The sequence below is a fragment of the Macrobrachium rosenbergii genome, chromosome 4, assembly GCF_040412425.1.
Source record: "Macrobrachium rosenbergii isolate ZJJX-2024 chromosome 4, ASM4041242v1, whole genome shotgun sequence".
Classification (NCBI taxonomy): Eukaryota; Metazoa; Arthropoda; class Malacostraca; order Decapoda; family Palaemonidae; genus Macrobrachium; species Macrobrachium rosenbergii.
This window is the reverse complement of record NC_089744.1, coordinates 70,327,380-70,343,117: the sequence shown is the minus strand read 5'-3', so window position 1 is coordinate 70,343,117 and position 15,738 is coordinate 70,327,380. Positions and strand designations below refer to the sequence as shown.

Below are 15,738 nucleotides of genomic sequence, written 5' to 3'. Positions count from 1 at the left end.
ACCAGGTATAGGTTTTTCTCCGGCAAACGAAAGCGAGTATAAGCGGATGGTGAACTTCATCCATTCTCTCTATCAACAGTCCAAGGCTCCTGAGGAACCTACACAACCAAACTAAGCAATGTTTGAATCGTTGTATGCAATTAAACCAGTAGTCTCCCAATCATCAAGTAAACTGGTCTGATTTGGCCAAGTCGAGCAAGCGTTGAGGGAGGTGGACTCTAGGTTAGCTTCTCTTATCAGATCGGGTGGACAGGATTCAACCTTGCTTCCTAATCGGAAGGGGTTCTATAGGGTAGCGGGTGAACCTTCTGCCGGTGTCAGAGTTCCATTCAACGAATCTGTTGAGGCTCTTCTCTCTCAGGTTCCTTCGTGGAATCGTTTGGTAACGGTTACAGTACATCTTGTGAGGGTTGTATTTTGGAGGACACTTTCGCAGCCAGTCTGAGGCCTTGTCCCACTCTATGTGGATGTTATCTGGGTTGATGGGGTTTCTCAAACAAGATGGGTATACTCCCTCTGATCCTGTACTGTTTGACAACCTCATCACTTCGGTTTCAATGGGGTTAGCATACCAGGCTAACATTTCGGCTGGCTGTACAATGTTCTTTGGCAAGAAGAGGAGGGACTTCTTTTTAAATCATCTGCCGCCTCACTATCCGGACACAGCCTACATAAGAGGGTTCTGCTGAGGGTGCCTTTTGCACTCTGCAACAGTCTTTTTAGAGAGGAGGATGTCTCCTCCATGATCAATTTCATGTCGTCGTGGTCAGCAGTAGCGTCACAACAGGCTATGATTCATGTGGCGGCTCAGGGTTCAAGATCACCTAAAGGATCCAGGATGCCATCTCCAGCTACGCGATCAAGTTCTAAGTCCCTTGTAAGATCGCCAAAGAATGTCCGTTTTGCTTCTAAGAGTTTGGCTTCTGCCTCGGATTCGAAACCTTTCAAGAGGGGTTTTCAGAAATAGGAGATGTTCCCTTCACCTGTACCTGGAAGGAGTGGGGCTCAAAGAGTTGGGCAGTGGAGGTGTTAAGGGAGGGGTACAGAGTCCTGTTTCATTCTCGTCCTCCTCTGTCCAGCTCCCCGGTTTGCCTTCCCAGTTATTCCCCATCCTCCATCAAAGCAGCGGAGATCCAAGCCCTTTTGGAGAAGGAGGCAATAGAACCCGCTCCTCCTTCTCTGGGGTTTTACAGCCGGATCTTCATGGCTCCAAAAGCGGGAGGGTCTTGGAGACCCATTATAGATCTTTCGGGTCTCAACCGGCTGTTAGTTTCAAAGAAGTTTCACATGGAAACTTCGCAGTTGGTGTTGCCGTCAGTTCGGAGGGACGATTGGATGGTTTTAGTGGACCTCAAGGATGCGTACTCCAGGTTCCGATTCATCAGGAATCTTGGAGGTTCATTCGTTTCTCGGGTCCAACTGCCAGTTCAAGGTCCTCTGCTTGGGCAATAGGGCCTGCTCCTCCTTCTCTGGGGTTTTACAGCCGGATCTTCGTGGCTCCAAAAGCAGAAGGGTCTTGGAGACCCATTATAGATCTTTTGGCTCTCAGTCGGCTGTTAGTTTCAATGAAGTTTCACATGGAAACTTCGCAGTCAGTGCTGTGGTCAGTTCGGAGGGATGATTGCATGGTTTCAGTGGACCTCAAGGATACGTATCTCCAGGTGCCGATTCATCAGGAATCTTGGAGGTTCATTTGTTTCTTGGGTCCAACTGGAACATTCCAGTTCAAGGTCCTCTGCTTCGGTCTAACCACAGCACCTCAGGTATTCACAAGGGTAATGTCTCCTATTTCGGACGTAATGGGTCGTCGGGGATTTCGAGTGAGGAGATACGCCGACGAATGGTTGGTTCAGGCTTCATCTGTGGATGGAGTGTTGCGAGCAAGGGATTTCTTACTGAACCTATGTCAGACTTTAGGAATTTAGATCAATTTGAACAAAAGCTCTCTAATTCCAGCTCAAGTAAAGACCTATTTGGGGATGGAGACTCAGACACGTCTTTTGAGGGCTTTCCCAACAGAAGAACGGATTCTTGCGGTTCTAGGTCAACTAGAGGTATTCCTGTCAGACAGGGCTCAACCAGTGAGCTTGTGGAAGAGCTTGTGGGCGGAATGTCCTCCCTTTCGTTAATAGTTCCAGGGTCTCGTCTCCGGATGCATTCTCTACAGGTGTGTCTCAGGAATCGCTGGGACTTTTGGGAAGAGAACGCAGTTGTGGTCTGGGACAATTCTTGCCTGAAGGATCTTCGGTGGTGGTCAGAAGAACATCATCTGACCATCGGCGTAAGACTGGACTCCCCTCTTCCAGACGTTCATCTGTAGTGTACACAGATGCCTCACATGGGGTTGGGGTGCGACCCTGGAGGAATCTCAGGCCAGAGGCCTTTGGAGGGATCTGGATCGAGAGGAGTCCATAAACTTCCGGGAGTTGAGAGCAGTAGAAGAGGTTCTAAGTTGCTTTTCAGAGCAAGTAAGCAACAAGGTAGTAGCTCTCTTTGGCGACAACGTTACGGCTGTGTCCTATCTAAAGAAAAAGGGAGGAACAAGATCGCAAGTCTTAAACAAAGTAGCAGAGGGAGTTCTTCGTTGGTGCGAGGACCGCAGGGTTTCTCTTATCCCTCAATTTGTGTCGGGGAAGCTCAGTGTTCTAGCAGACACGTTGAGTTCTTCTCAGGAAGCTCTCAGGGGCGAATGGACTCTGGTTCAGGAAGACGTACAACACCTGTTGAGGAGGTGGCCAGCGACAGTGGATCTCTTTTCCACAAGGATGAATTTCCGTCTTCCAGTCTACTTCTCCCCAGTAGCGGACCCCATGTCGTGCGGGACAGATGCAATGCTGCACTCCTGGGACAACCTTCAAGTGTACGCATTCCCTCCTTTTGGGTTGATTCAACAGGTACTGATCAAACTCAGGAACTGTATCAACACTCAGATGACTTTGATAAGCCCCTTCTGGCCCCAAAGACCTTGGTTTCCAGACCTTCTGGACATGTTGACAGAAGTTCCAGTATTCCTTCCAGAGAGGAAAGATTTTCTCAGACAGCCTCATTTCCATTACTTCCATCGGAACCTCCGCATGCTGAAGCTAACTGCCTGGAGACTGTCCAGCGAGCAGCCCATCATTCAGGACTCTCTAAGGCAGTGGCTTGCCAACTGTCTTTCTGTCTGAGAAGATCAATTAGGAAACTATACGATACTAGGTGGGCTATGTACCGTAGTTGGTGCCAGAAAGAGGAGGGGCATAGCATTTCACGTCCATCGGTTGCGAAAGTGGCAGATTTCCTCGTTTTTAAGGAAGGAAAAGAACTTGTCATGTTCTACGATTGCTGGATATGGGTCGATGCTCAGTAGCACGTTCAGGTTTCACCTGCCTGAGCTTTCGACCAGTAGAATTTTGCAGGATCTATTAAGATATTTTAGAATAGAACGTCCAGTTTTTCCGCTTCAGGCCCCCTCGTGGGATCTAGCGGCTGTTGTGAGACTGTTGAGCTCTTCATCTTTCGAACCCTTGGAGTCGTTATCCTTAAGAGAGTTAGCCAAGAAGGTGTTATTTTTAGTTGCTCTGGCTACAGCAAGAAGAATTGGTGAGATTCAGGCAGTGGCTAGGATGGTATCCTTTTCGGGGCAGGATATCTTTCTTTCTTACTTGCCAGAATTTGTTGCGAAGTCTGAATCTGAAATGAATCCTCTTCCTACATTGTTTAAAATTTCATCATTGGATGATTTTGTAGGAGGTGACACATCAGAAATGCTGCTGTGTCCGGTTAGAGCTCTCAAAGTTTATTTGTTACGTACTGAGGAACTTTTGCCTCGTACGAGAACCTTATTTGTTTCCCATAGGTATCCATCGCGTCCCATTTCCAAAAATGCAGTTAGTTTCTTCTTACAAGAGGTTATTAGTCAAGCGTTGGAGGGTTCTTCATCACTTTCGGAGTCTTCGAGTTCTTCTTCGCGTCCAAGATGGCTATTTCTTCGGCTTGAGGAATTTTTCAGTGTTGGCAATCTTGGAAGCGGCTACTTGGAAGTCGGTGTCGGTTTTCATGACATTCTACCTTAGGGATATTCAGTTTTCTTCAGAGAAGGGTTACTCGCCGGGTCTTTTTGTTGCCGCCAACTCAATTTTATAGTTAGCTTGTATTGTTAGGGTGCTAGGAGTTTAGGTAGTCAGTGGTAGTCTAAATGAACTTAAGAGTCTCTGTTGGTCAGGGTTATTATTGAGCATATTGTTTTGTTTTTAGGCCTTTGAGGTTAGGCAGATCCCAATGGTCATGTTGGAATATCTTCAACTTCTGCACAGTCATCTGCGTCAGCAAGCAGTAGAGAACTCGAAAGTCCTGCATACTCAACTTCTCCTCCAGACAAGAAAGGCTGAATAGCCACATGGGAGGTTTGACTTTTCCCCCTACATTCATGAGAGATATAGAATACCACATGGGAGGCACTTCTGACTCAGACGGTACCTTAGACATGAGACTGACATCGGGGTACTCTCTCTACAGGCATCCTCACCTACCGAGTTGGACAACTAGGTGAGGACACATACACCTGCTTATTCTCCATGGACAGGCCGGGCTGAATTAGATTGATCCCACCTCCATTAAAATTTTGTTAATCGGGCTAATTCAGGTGTTCAGGGAGTGTATTGCAATATGAAGTTTTCATAAGACTAATATTCTACAGTAATACTTACCTGAACACCTGAATGATTCCCGCCCTCCTCCCCACTTCAATTTTTGATGGTGAATAACTCAATTGGGGATGTCGGCCTCTGTTGGCCAGTATTTGCAGCAGCGTTGTCAACAGTACCTCAGGTAACTCATTTGACAAGATTTTACCTGTAGCGTTGGTAACGCTGACAGTTAATTACCCACTTTGTGGGTAAATTTATGGGGATATAGTTCAGGCTGGTCAGTGACCAGGGCTAATTCAGGTGTTCAGGTAAGTATTACAATATTAGTTTTATTTGAAAACTTCATATTTATATGAAATAAAATTTAAACCTTACCATTATTTCAAATAACAATGTCACTACAAAGTGACGAATACAGTAAATGTTAAATCGTTAACACTGTGAATCAGTCAGTTTTCACAAACTGACAAATGTCTTTGATAAACATTATTAAGAAATCTTTATGAATTTAAGAAACTGTTTAAATGCTGTTTGAAAGTGAAGGTCTTAATCTTATCCACTACCAAAAATCAAAAGTTTACTGACTAAATTGATAAAAAGATGGTTTGAAATGAGAGAAATCTTTAAACGCGATTTACTCAAAAACAAGAATTTTTCCAATTTGACGGTTTGTGGAAACATCCACGAGATTTCCTCTCTTGTCATACTCACCCTCTTCTCCCTACCAGCACCCTGTCCTTTCTTGTACAGCATAGATTTTCAAGTATATAGAGCTGTGCTATGTGCAATTGGGTAGTGAGTACTAGATACAACTTGACGGACCTTATGGATAAATACAAACCGAAGTACGGTAGGCAGTTCCTGGTTATCGGCGGGGGTTCCGTTCCTAGCAGCGTGACGATAACAGAAAATTGGCAATAATATCCAGAAAACTGGCAGTAATATCCAGTTATCGGCGCCGATAACCGGGGATCAGCACCGATAACCAGAGATCGGCGCATATCGGTGCTGAAAATCCAGTTAAAACCGGATCGCCGATAACCGAGGCCGCTGATAACCGGGGACTGTCTGTGCTGTACTATACTAAAACCAAAATGAAATGAGCTCTCAGGTGGGGCTGTTTGGGTCCTCTCCACGTGTATTTAATCTCAGCATATCTGCCAAATCTATAACAAGAACAAAGAGATAACACCATTTCTCCCATTATAGATATCAAATATCTTTTTTGTTATGCAGAATTCTGAGTCAGTTACATAGGTTCATGATTGATAAAGTTTTTTTATGAAATAACAAGAAACAGAATCAGATTTTCTACCAACATGGCAACTCATTTTGGCACTGTTGCCAATATTTCAAACAGTCCACATGCATTTAAATCCACAGATAAGCAGCTTAAGACTGTCTCCAGGGGACACTTTCAGTTGTCATGGTATGTTTGGAGGCATTTCCCCTTTCTACAAATATCTTGATTTCTTAATATCATAGGTAAAGAATAAATTAGTAAGCAAGGAAATATGAAATAAAGCACAACACAGAGTAAGTTGGACGAGTGAGAAAATAAACAATCGTATGCAAACAGATCTCTCTCTCTCTCTCTCTCTCTCTCTCTCTCTCTCTCTCTCTCTCTCTCTCTCTCTCTCTCTCTCTCTCTCTCTCTCTCTTTGTTGGAAGAACAAAAACATCATATGCCACATCACCATTTTGCAAAGTAATCAAGATATCTCACATGTCCTCATTAATATTAATTCATTATCAAGATGAAAATGTTTAAATATTTATAAATGGGCTATACATAGAACAGTAAATCCTCGTAAAAAATAAGAAAAATATGTTATCGTTCATAGGTTGTGGAGAAGAGATGGACAGAAGACAAATCCTAAGCAGGGCAGAATAGGAAGGAGATTAATATACCTGGAAATGAAAAACAACCCCTATAATCTTATAACTATAGCCTCCGGGTTTGTCTCAAAGACATTCAAAGGTCTGTCACACACGTGTAAACTTGTTGTTTTGTAAAAGTGGCAATAGGGTAGATCTTTAAATGCCATGCCTGAGAGGTCTTGACATTTTGGTTTGACTTTAGCAAGGTAACTGTCTATGTCCAATTCATGACCCCTTGTTAGATACATACCTCCTGGTTATCATGATCCACTCGGAGGTTGATGGTTTCAAAGTCGCTGTGCATTATATTGAATATAGAATTTAGGCCAAAGGCCAACTACTGGGACCCATGAGGTCATTCAGCGCTGAAATGGAAATTGACGGTAAAAGTTTGAAAGGTGTAACCGGAGGAAAACCTCACAGTTGCACTATGAATCAGTTGTTAGAAGAGGGTGGAAAGTAAGATGGAAGAAAGAGAATATGAACAAAGGTACAGTGAGAGGAATGAAAAAGGTTGCAGCTAGGGACCAAAAGGACACTGCAAAGAACCTGAAAGGAATGAAAAAGGTTGCAGCTAGGGACCAAAGGGACACTGCAAAGAACCTTAAGTAATGCCTACAGTGTGCCGCATGAGGTGCACTGACAGCGCTACCCCCTACGGGTCTGTGCATTAATAGTTGAGGAAGGTAATGAGAGGCTGCCTAGCCTAAAAAGGACCTCAGTAAAAGGTTTTTGTTAAAAAAATTACAATTTTGAAAACAAAATTGAACTTCTTAGTATAAACTATTTTTACTTAAAAGGGCTCACCTCCCAACCCCTCACCTCCTGTAGAAGGGTCAAACAACACAGTGACTGTTGTCTATGTATTAAACTAAGTGGAAGTTGTCATCTTTTTTCTGGAGTGTTCCTGCAGAGCTCCTGACATAAGGATTAGGATACCATAAGGTAATGGGTTTGTGCTTAAGAATCAATTTAGTTTTTTTAAACAATTTCTGTTTTTTCATCCGAAACATGATAAAAACAGAGGTATGTAAACATTTGTATCTTTCTAGGATTATTGAAAAACTCTCTTTTTTCAGGATTGTATGGTGAAAAGGGAATCTTGCCAGCACATACTCAGTTGCCAAATCTTAATTACCCTAAACAGTGTTTCTTTGACAAGCTGACAGTGCTGTGCTTCTCATCTTACTTTGGACTTAACACTGCATACATGATGGAGTTACTGGCTCTCACCGGAACAGTACTCAGCTTTATTGGGTATGTTTCAGGGAACAAATTTATGTATGAAACCTACTTCAATTTTAACTATTTAGTGTATTTTTTTATGCAGTGATAATTTTAAGATTTTAATATTTAAAAAATATATCTTAAAAGAACAAATTATTGAATTTATTTGAGACTTGCTTTTCAAATGCCACATTTTCACAAAATTTTCCAACAAAAGCCATATGCCAACCTAAGTCGGTCCAGATTAGACCAAAATGCCTGTAAGCGCTGTTAATTTGATGCCTATTCTTGCTATTGGCGCTGTCAAAGGTGCTTACGATGCTGTAACTTGATGCAACATCAAGCCATGGCACTGTAAAACACCGTTAACCCTTAAACGCCGAGCCTCTATTTACAAAAGTGTCTGTCGTATGCCGGCGGCGTTCGGGAGTTAGCGCCAAAGCGGAAAAAGTTTTTTCAAAAAATCACAGCACGCTTAGTTTTTAAGATTAAGAGTTCATTTTTGGCTCCTTTTTTTTGTCATTGCCTGAAGTTTAGTATGCAACCATTAGAAATGAAAAAAATATTATCATATATAAATATTGAAATATATGACAGTGCAAAAAAAAAAATTTCATATATAATTGTATACAAATCGCGCTGTGAGCAAAACACTTAAAGCTAACAAGTTATTTTTTTTTCATTGTATTGTACACTAAGTTGCGATGATTTTGGTTTATAACAAATTGTAAAACAATCAAAGTAACACAGAGAAAATATTATCACAAAATGATGCATGAATTAAGTAACACGCGGACGTAAAAGTTTTTTTCAAAAATTCACCATAAATCAACATATTGTGCTGGAGACTTCCCGTTTGTTGCAAAATGAAGGTAATTGATTGAATATTACTAGACTGTAAGTGTTTTAGCTTACAATTGCAGTTTTCGACCATTTCGGTCGAGTTAAAGTTGACCGAAGGTAGAATTTTTTCTATTTATCATGATTTATATGAAAATATTTCAAAACTGATAAAAGCTATAACCATGAGTTATTTTTTGTTGTATTCTACATGAAATTGCACACATTTTCATATATAAAACTTTATGTAATGACTAATATAAAATGGTGCAAACATTACGACAAAGTGACGAAAGAATTTCTGAGATGTTCGGCCGAGTTACCGTACGCGGACGTAAGGAAAATTTTTTTTTTTTTCAAAAATTCACCATAAATCAAAATATTGTGCTAGAGACTTCCAATTTGTTGCCAAATGAAGGTACATGATTGAATATTACTAGAATGTAAGAGTTTTAACTTACAATTGCGTTTCTCAACCATTTCGGTCGAGTCAAAGTTGACCGAAGGTTGAAATTTTGGCACTTATCGTGATTTATATGAAAATATTTCCAAACGGGTAAAAGCTACAACCATGGGTTGTTTTTTGTTGTATTTTACATGAAATTGTGCACATTTTCATATATAAACCTTTATGTAACGGCTAATATAAAACGGTGCAAGAATTACGACAAAATGACGAAAGAATTTCTGAAATTTTCGGCCGAGTTACTGCGCGGATGTAAGGAAAAAGTGTTTTTCAAAAATTCACCATAAATCGAAATATTGTGCTAGACTTCCAATTTGTTGCAAAATGAAGGTAAATGATTGAATATTACTAGAATGTAAGAGTTTTAGCTTACAATTGCGTTTTTAGACCATTTCAGTCGAGTCAAATTTGACCGAAGGTTGAAATTTTTTGTATTTGACGTACGGTATGTCCACTCGGCACCCGACAGACAATTTTAGTCGACGTACGATATGTCCAGTCGGCGTTTAAGGGTAATTGGCGCTGAAAAAGCGCTGTAAGATCGAATCCGCCGTAAGTTGATGACACACTGACTGTACCGTATTTCAAACTTTCCAGTGTTAAATATGAATAATTCCTCTATTTTTTCAGTATGGTGTGGAAATCATGGTGTACAGCTACCTTTTACTTCTTCCTTTGGGGTTCATACTTGTCCTTGTATCAAGTTGGACAAACTTTCTTATGGTTTCAATGGTAAGACAGTATTTTTTCAGTAAGATAACTGATGAGGTGATGTTTTAATTAACCCTTTTGCATATGACAATTATAAACAATTATGTCTGTGAAAAGTGGCAGTGACTTGAGCAGTAAGGATAAAATTGCATACTGTGTACTTTTTTTTTTCAAAGACACAGAGCTCGGATAATTTTCCAGGTAGACCACTCAGTTTTTTTTCATTTTGCAGCTGAATCATTGTTTTATACAGTGGCATAAAAAAATCCCCCCCCCCCGCCCCAAAATAACTTTCACGTAGGTTGAACAATGAGCAGAATACGAGATACGTACAAGAAAATTTTGCATTTTCCCCAAAAAACAATTTGCCAAAACAAAATATTTGTAATAAAGTCTTTGTTTTTTATCCATAGCAAACCTTGGTAAATTAATTGTTATTGCAATGCAAAAGGTTGAAATTATAACAAGGAAAATATGAAAAAATGAATAACAAAGCAACGTCAAATTTTATGTAAGAAAGGTGCCAGTCACCCATACAATACGTGCAAGAAATGTTTACTATATACCTATTTTTGTTCGAAGAGACATAGCTCCGAGAGTTTTCAAGGTAGGCTGCTCAATTTTATTTCACTTTGCAGCTGAATGATTGCTTTATACAATGGCAAAAAAATCCACCCAAAATAACTTTATGCAGGTTGAATAATGAGTAGAAATTATGAGATACGTGAACATTTTTCAATTTCCCCCAAAAAATAATTTGCCCAAAAAACTATTTGCAATAAAGTCATCATTGTAAATCCATAGAACAGTATACCCAGATAAATTATCTAGTTATTGGAATGCAAAAAATTTGTAATTATGGCAAGGAAAATATGAGAAAAATGAATGACAAAGTAGTGTCGTATTTTCTAAGAAAAGTGCCAGTCACCCATGTGTAGCTCTGACAGGTTTCAAGATAGACTCCTCAATTTTGTTTCATTTTGCAGTTAAATGACTGCTCTATACAAGAGCATAAAAAGCCCCCAAAATAACTTTGTGTAAGTGGAATAAATTACAAATATGAGGAAACCTTGCACTTTCCCCAAAAAAACAAAATATTTGTGGTAAAGATAAATTACCTAGATAAATTATGGAGTTTTTGCAATGCAAAAGTTGTCATTATTCAAATAAATATATGAAAAATTAACGACACTAACCATCACGTTTTCTATAAATAAGTGGCTCTCAGTCAAGTGTTCGTTTCTCTCTCTCTCAGAAAAAAGATAAATTATATAATCGTAGAATAAAAATCTACAATTATGCAAAATAAATAATGATACATGTTAAATATGTATCAAAATTCTCTCTCTCTCTCTCTCTCTCTCTCTCTCTCTCTCTCTCTCTCTCTCTCTCCTGCTAGATAAGTACTGTAATGTAATTACAGTCTCCTAATGCAATACAAGTCAACATGCTTACATATGTCTATTCTATCTCTCTCTCTCTCTCTCTCTCTCTCTCTCTCTCTCTCTCTCTCTCTCTCTCTGCACAAAAAAAAAGATAAATGAAAATAAAATCTTAAACCATACAAAAGAAATATAAACATAAATGTTATATATGTATAAAAACTATCAGGAACACTCACTAAAAATGATCCTCATCATGTCTGCTGATTCGTGTTTTTTTTTTGGGGGGGGGGACATTTGCTTAACGACTTAAATTTGGATGATGTCCAATATCAGACATCAGTAAGTGAAAGGGTTAAGAGGGAGTAGGCTCTTGTAATTATGCTAGTTTGTTTATAATTGTTTTTTAGCCAGATTGTATCATTTGAGTTGCTGTTATAATGACACTGAGGTGGGCTCTTTTGTAATTACAGTATGCCATTCTTGTTTGCAGTTGTATTATTATGGTTGTAAAGGATATTTTTAAATTATATAGAATATTTGTATCATGAATCAATCAGTTTAACTGTTTTTTCATTTTTGCAGGGATATTCTTCTCTTAGAAGTTGGGTTTTTAACCATTTTAGTGGCCCCAGTAAGTCGACGTGGGTGGTCTGAGTATCGCCCCAGAAACTTGGTCACAATGTGGTTACTTAGATGGGCCCTATTTAGATTAATGTTTGCCTCAGGCGTTGTTAAACTGCAGAGTGACTGCCCAAGTTGGTGGGGATTAACAGGTACAGTATTGACTGATTAACATGTACATTCTAAATAGCCTAGAATAATGGTTATTTGATATTGAAAAATACAATATACAATGGTAACCAATATAAATCTCATTTAGATTGATTTTAGCGGGAAGAAAACATGTGCTTTTTATATCTTTATGCATTACTACCAATCCCTCACACACTGAACACTCAGCTAAAGGGGGTTGGAGTATATTCCTACTTACAGTACAGAAACCTAAATGTCTAAATGGAATCAGTGACTGCCTGCCCAAAAAGAGCTTCAGTCTCAAAGCATGCCAGTTGTATTTTTATTAGAACTAGACTAGTTTTTTTTTATAAAGGTAATAGAGGTGTCACTGGGGATTCATATTCCTAATTAAAGTTTTAATGCAATATTTGTTTTAACACACAAATCCATTACTTTACAGTAGCATTTCTGTGATAGCAGCCATCTCCAAACATGCTATCGAAGAAACATACTACGGAAAAGAAGAGCCCCCCTTTTCCACCTGTCTGAGTGTGAACCTGGTTCCAAAAGCACCTACTGCTGGAAATTGGTCATTCTCTGCATATCTGTTGTTCAGTCAGCAACTGCAGTCTCATTCCCCAGTATTCTCCCTCACAATGCTGATTATGAATGATTTCCTTGTAATTATTTTCTTAGTAATAATTATTATAACCTTGATTCTTATATTGATGGTATTTACAATACATTCACCAAATATCTTATTATTTCTTGGATTGTGTATATTTTCACTGGCCTGGACTTTGTAAGTGGACTTCCCTTTCAGCAGCTATGTGGGTAGCTGCTGCTCTTAAATCAGCTGACTGTTCACTTGTTGCTGCAGGTTAGCTAGCTCCTAGCTATCTTTTGTGGTAGTTATTTTAAGTGCAGTCCGACCTCTTGAAACCAGCACCCTTGGGACCAGGCCACTGCCAGACCACAGAAGATCCCAAATGATAGAAATCACCTCTAAAAAACCCGTATGCCAACAGTCTTGCTAGCTCATTCCACATAAAAGTGCTGTGTTATCAAAAGTAGAGCAAAGCTTATGAATAACCATTGTCATTTATTAGGTTTAATTCCTTAGCAAAATTTCAGCCTGCTCCCTAAGCATCTCTCCGGAAATGCTTACACTTTTGCTACGTTGGAGCTTAAACCTCTTTATATAGACCGTCAAATTCTGATCTCTTAGCACCCTTCATTGTTTGTCGGCACTTCAAACTTTTCTGGTTTTCATTTTCTGCAAAAACCTAAAAATCTGCTGATTTGTTTCTTTAAACCTGCACATGTGTGTGTGTGTACTGTATGCAGTTATATTTCATGCATTATTATCATACTATCATTTTATAAATTATGAACATAGCAAATAGGTGCCATTTGCATTCTGCTAATGTTTACATTCTTAAAATCATCAGCTGATTGCATTTTACCGACATCATCACAGCCATTAGTTGCTAAATGAAATGCATTTCAGAGATTTGTTTTATACGTAAATTATCAAAGCAGAGTTTAAAAATACAACTTACTTTATTTATAAACGCAGTACATTAAGTGAAGTAAAGGTGTGGTTTCACCAGTATTGGATGTTGCTTTTACCTCTTCCAAAACGTTTTGTGGCCTGCACATTACTTGTTTCTTCTGCCACAACAACAGCTGTAAATTTAGTGACATAATTTTTAACACTTTCCTCTCCATTGAGTGAAGAATGAATAAAGGTTTATTTTATTCTTATTTATGGAAGTCACTGTTGAAAATTAAGACGTTTTTAACAAGTTGATAGCTGTAACGCAACCTTAATAAACATGTGTTAGTTACGGTAACTGACATTAGCAAATGGTCATTTTTTGATTTGACAGTTTATGTCAGTACTTGCTGTTGTTTATGCCAGTGTCTTGCACATAGTAGTAAATGGTTGTTAATTATAGGAAATAGTGATGAATTCTTAGGCAATGTTGGTAAGTCCAATTTATTGTATAAAGATTTGCATTTAACCTAATGAACTTTAGCTTCTAGGCCAGAAAAGTCACAATGTTGGTAAGCCTGATTTAATGTACGAAGATTCTAGGTTTCTAGGCCTATTTATAAGTTGAAAGCTAACTCGGATACAATATGCATTATCAGTGGTACCTACAAAAACCAAGACATGCATAGAAAGCCTAGCATAGTGTAATCTACTGAAAATACATTTCACACTATACACAATGTATATGATGAAATCTGTTTTTGGACAAAATTTCAATGATTGGAAGAGACACGAGCATATACACAAATTACAGTTCTTTTGTACGTTGTATATTTTTGAGAGTCACAGAATGTGAAAGTGAAATCCGAAAAAATCCAAAATCTGAAACGTGTGGCACCACCCTCATAGCCACTCAAGAACTAATGGCAGGTGATTCAAAAATGTCCCAAGCCACAGAATGCTGGATCTTTGAGGTCGAACAGTGTAAGCTTGGCATTGCACGATCAAGTCTGCTGTGAGGAGAATAGTGGCAGGAAGCTGGGATCAGCACTCCTATAGCCTTGGCAGGGTTTGCGACAACTTGAGCATCTTGGCATAAAAAGGCTCTCTGGTAAGATCCTGCTTGAAAGCCTCCAAGCATAAAGTGGAGCACACCTAAGCATGAACCTGAGGAGGTCTGAAAACCAGTTCTTTTGGCCATAGTGGAGCTATTAGAATCATGTTTGTTAATGGATTGGCATAGGTTCTCTAGAATCTGTGTTACCTAGGGAAGGGAGGAAATACATAAAACTCAAGTTGCCACAAGACCACTAACTCACCACTTGACCCGGCCATGAAATCTGGCAGAGCAGAGCAGTAATTTTGTAGCATAAGATGTAGATGTTTGGTGAATAATTCTACCATGGGCACACCTCAGTTTCCATGAAGTGCTGTACATTTATGGGTATAGAAATCACAGGAACAAATGAGGGAACATGAGTGATGTTGAAATCTCCAAGCATAGCAAGAGCCCAACAAGGCACACATGGATGGAAATTTTGTGCCTCCTCCATTCCTGAGGGAAGTGACTGCGGTGTGATTGGCCATTATTAACCCCACCAGCTTGCTGAACACACAGGATTGGAAGGCTTCTAGGGCTAGAAAAGCTACTTTAATCCCAATAGGTGCTTGGCTTCACGCATTTCCTCTGAGGACCATCAGCCTGAAGTTAGCAGTTCCAGTGAATGGGGCCCCAGCCATCTTTTGGAGCATCTGTAAATGATAATACCTCTCGAGGAAGTACAGTCATTACCTGCTTTACGAACGAGTTACATGCTGGACAACCGTTCTTATCTTGAATTGTTCGTAAGTTGGTTTTTAATATGTAGTGCATAAATTTTGTTGATGTTTACAGTCTCAAGGTAACTCAGGAGTCATAGATTATACTATTTTCACTGTATTTTTAAATCATGCAGTATTATAAAGAATTACTTTGGCTGTTAGAAAGGTAAAGTAAAAAAAGGATTTTGACAAAGGAAAAATCTATTTCTGAGGAGGGGCCCGTGTCACCCGGTGAAATAATCCATTCAGCACTTATTTCTAGGTAATTCCATTGCTAGATACCAGAGAAAAGCTAAATGTAAAGCTGGGGTTACTACCCCAGAGCGAGCTCAAGAAATGGAGTCGATATGGTAAAGGGTGAGATTGTCACAATCACGGGACCCTGCCCTATAAAGATTCCCAATGTCAAAAGTCCCAACGAGAGGTGCCGATACAATCCCATGCACTACTCTCGGACTGTACACAAGGCAACACTAGCCGCATTCCATGTTAGCACCCACCCCACTAGAATGATGTTTATCATGGGAGGGAGAATGAAAAACAGGG

At 39.6% G+C, this 15,738-nt stretch overlaps 1 protein-coding gene across 1 annotated transcript in view; it reads left to right on the top strand.

Moving 5' to 3' along the window:
* The window catches only part of LOC136835661 (lipase maturation factor 2-like), a 110,760-nt gene that overhangs the window by 33,534 nt on the left and 61,488 nt on the right, over positions 1 to 15,738 (top strand). Inside the window, exons 2-4 of the mRNA XM_067099480.1 lie at positions 7,589 to 7,766; positions 9,673 to 9,774; positions 11,721 to 11,911. Coding sequence (XP_066955581.1) covers positions 7,589 to 7,766; positions 9,673 to 9,774; positions 11,721 to 11,911 — 471 coding nt within the window. The remainder of the gene's footprint in view (positions 1 to 7,588; positions 7,767 to 9,672; positions 9,775 to 11,720; positions 11,912 to 15,738) is intronic.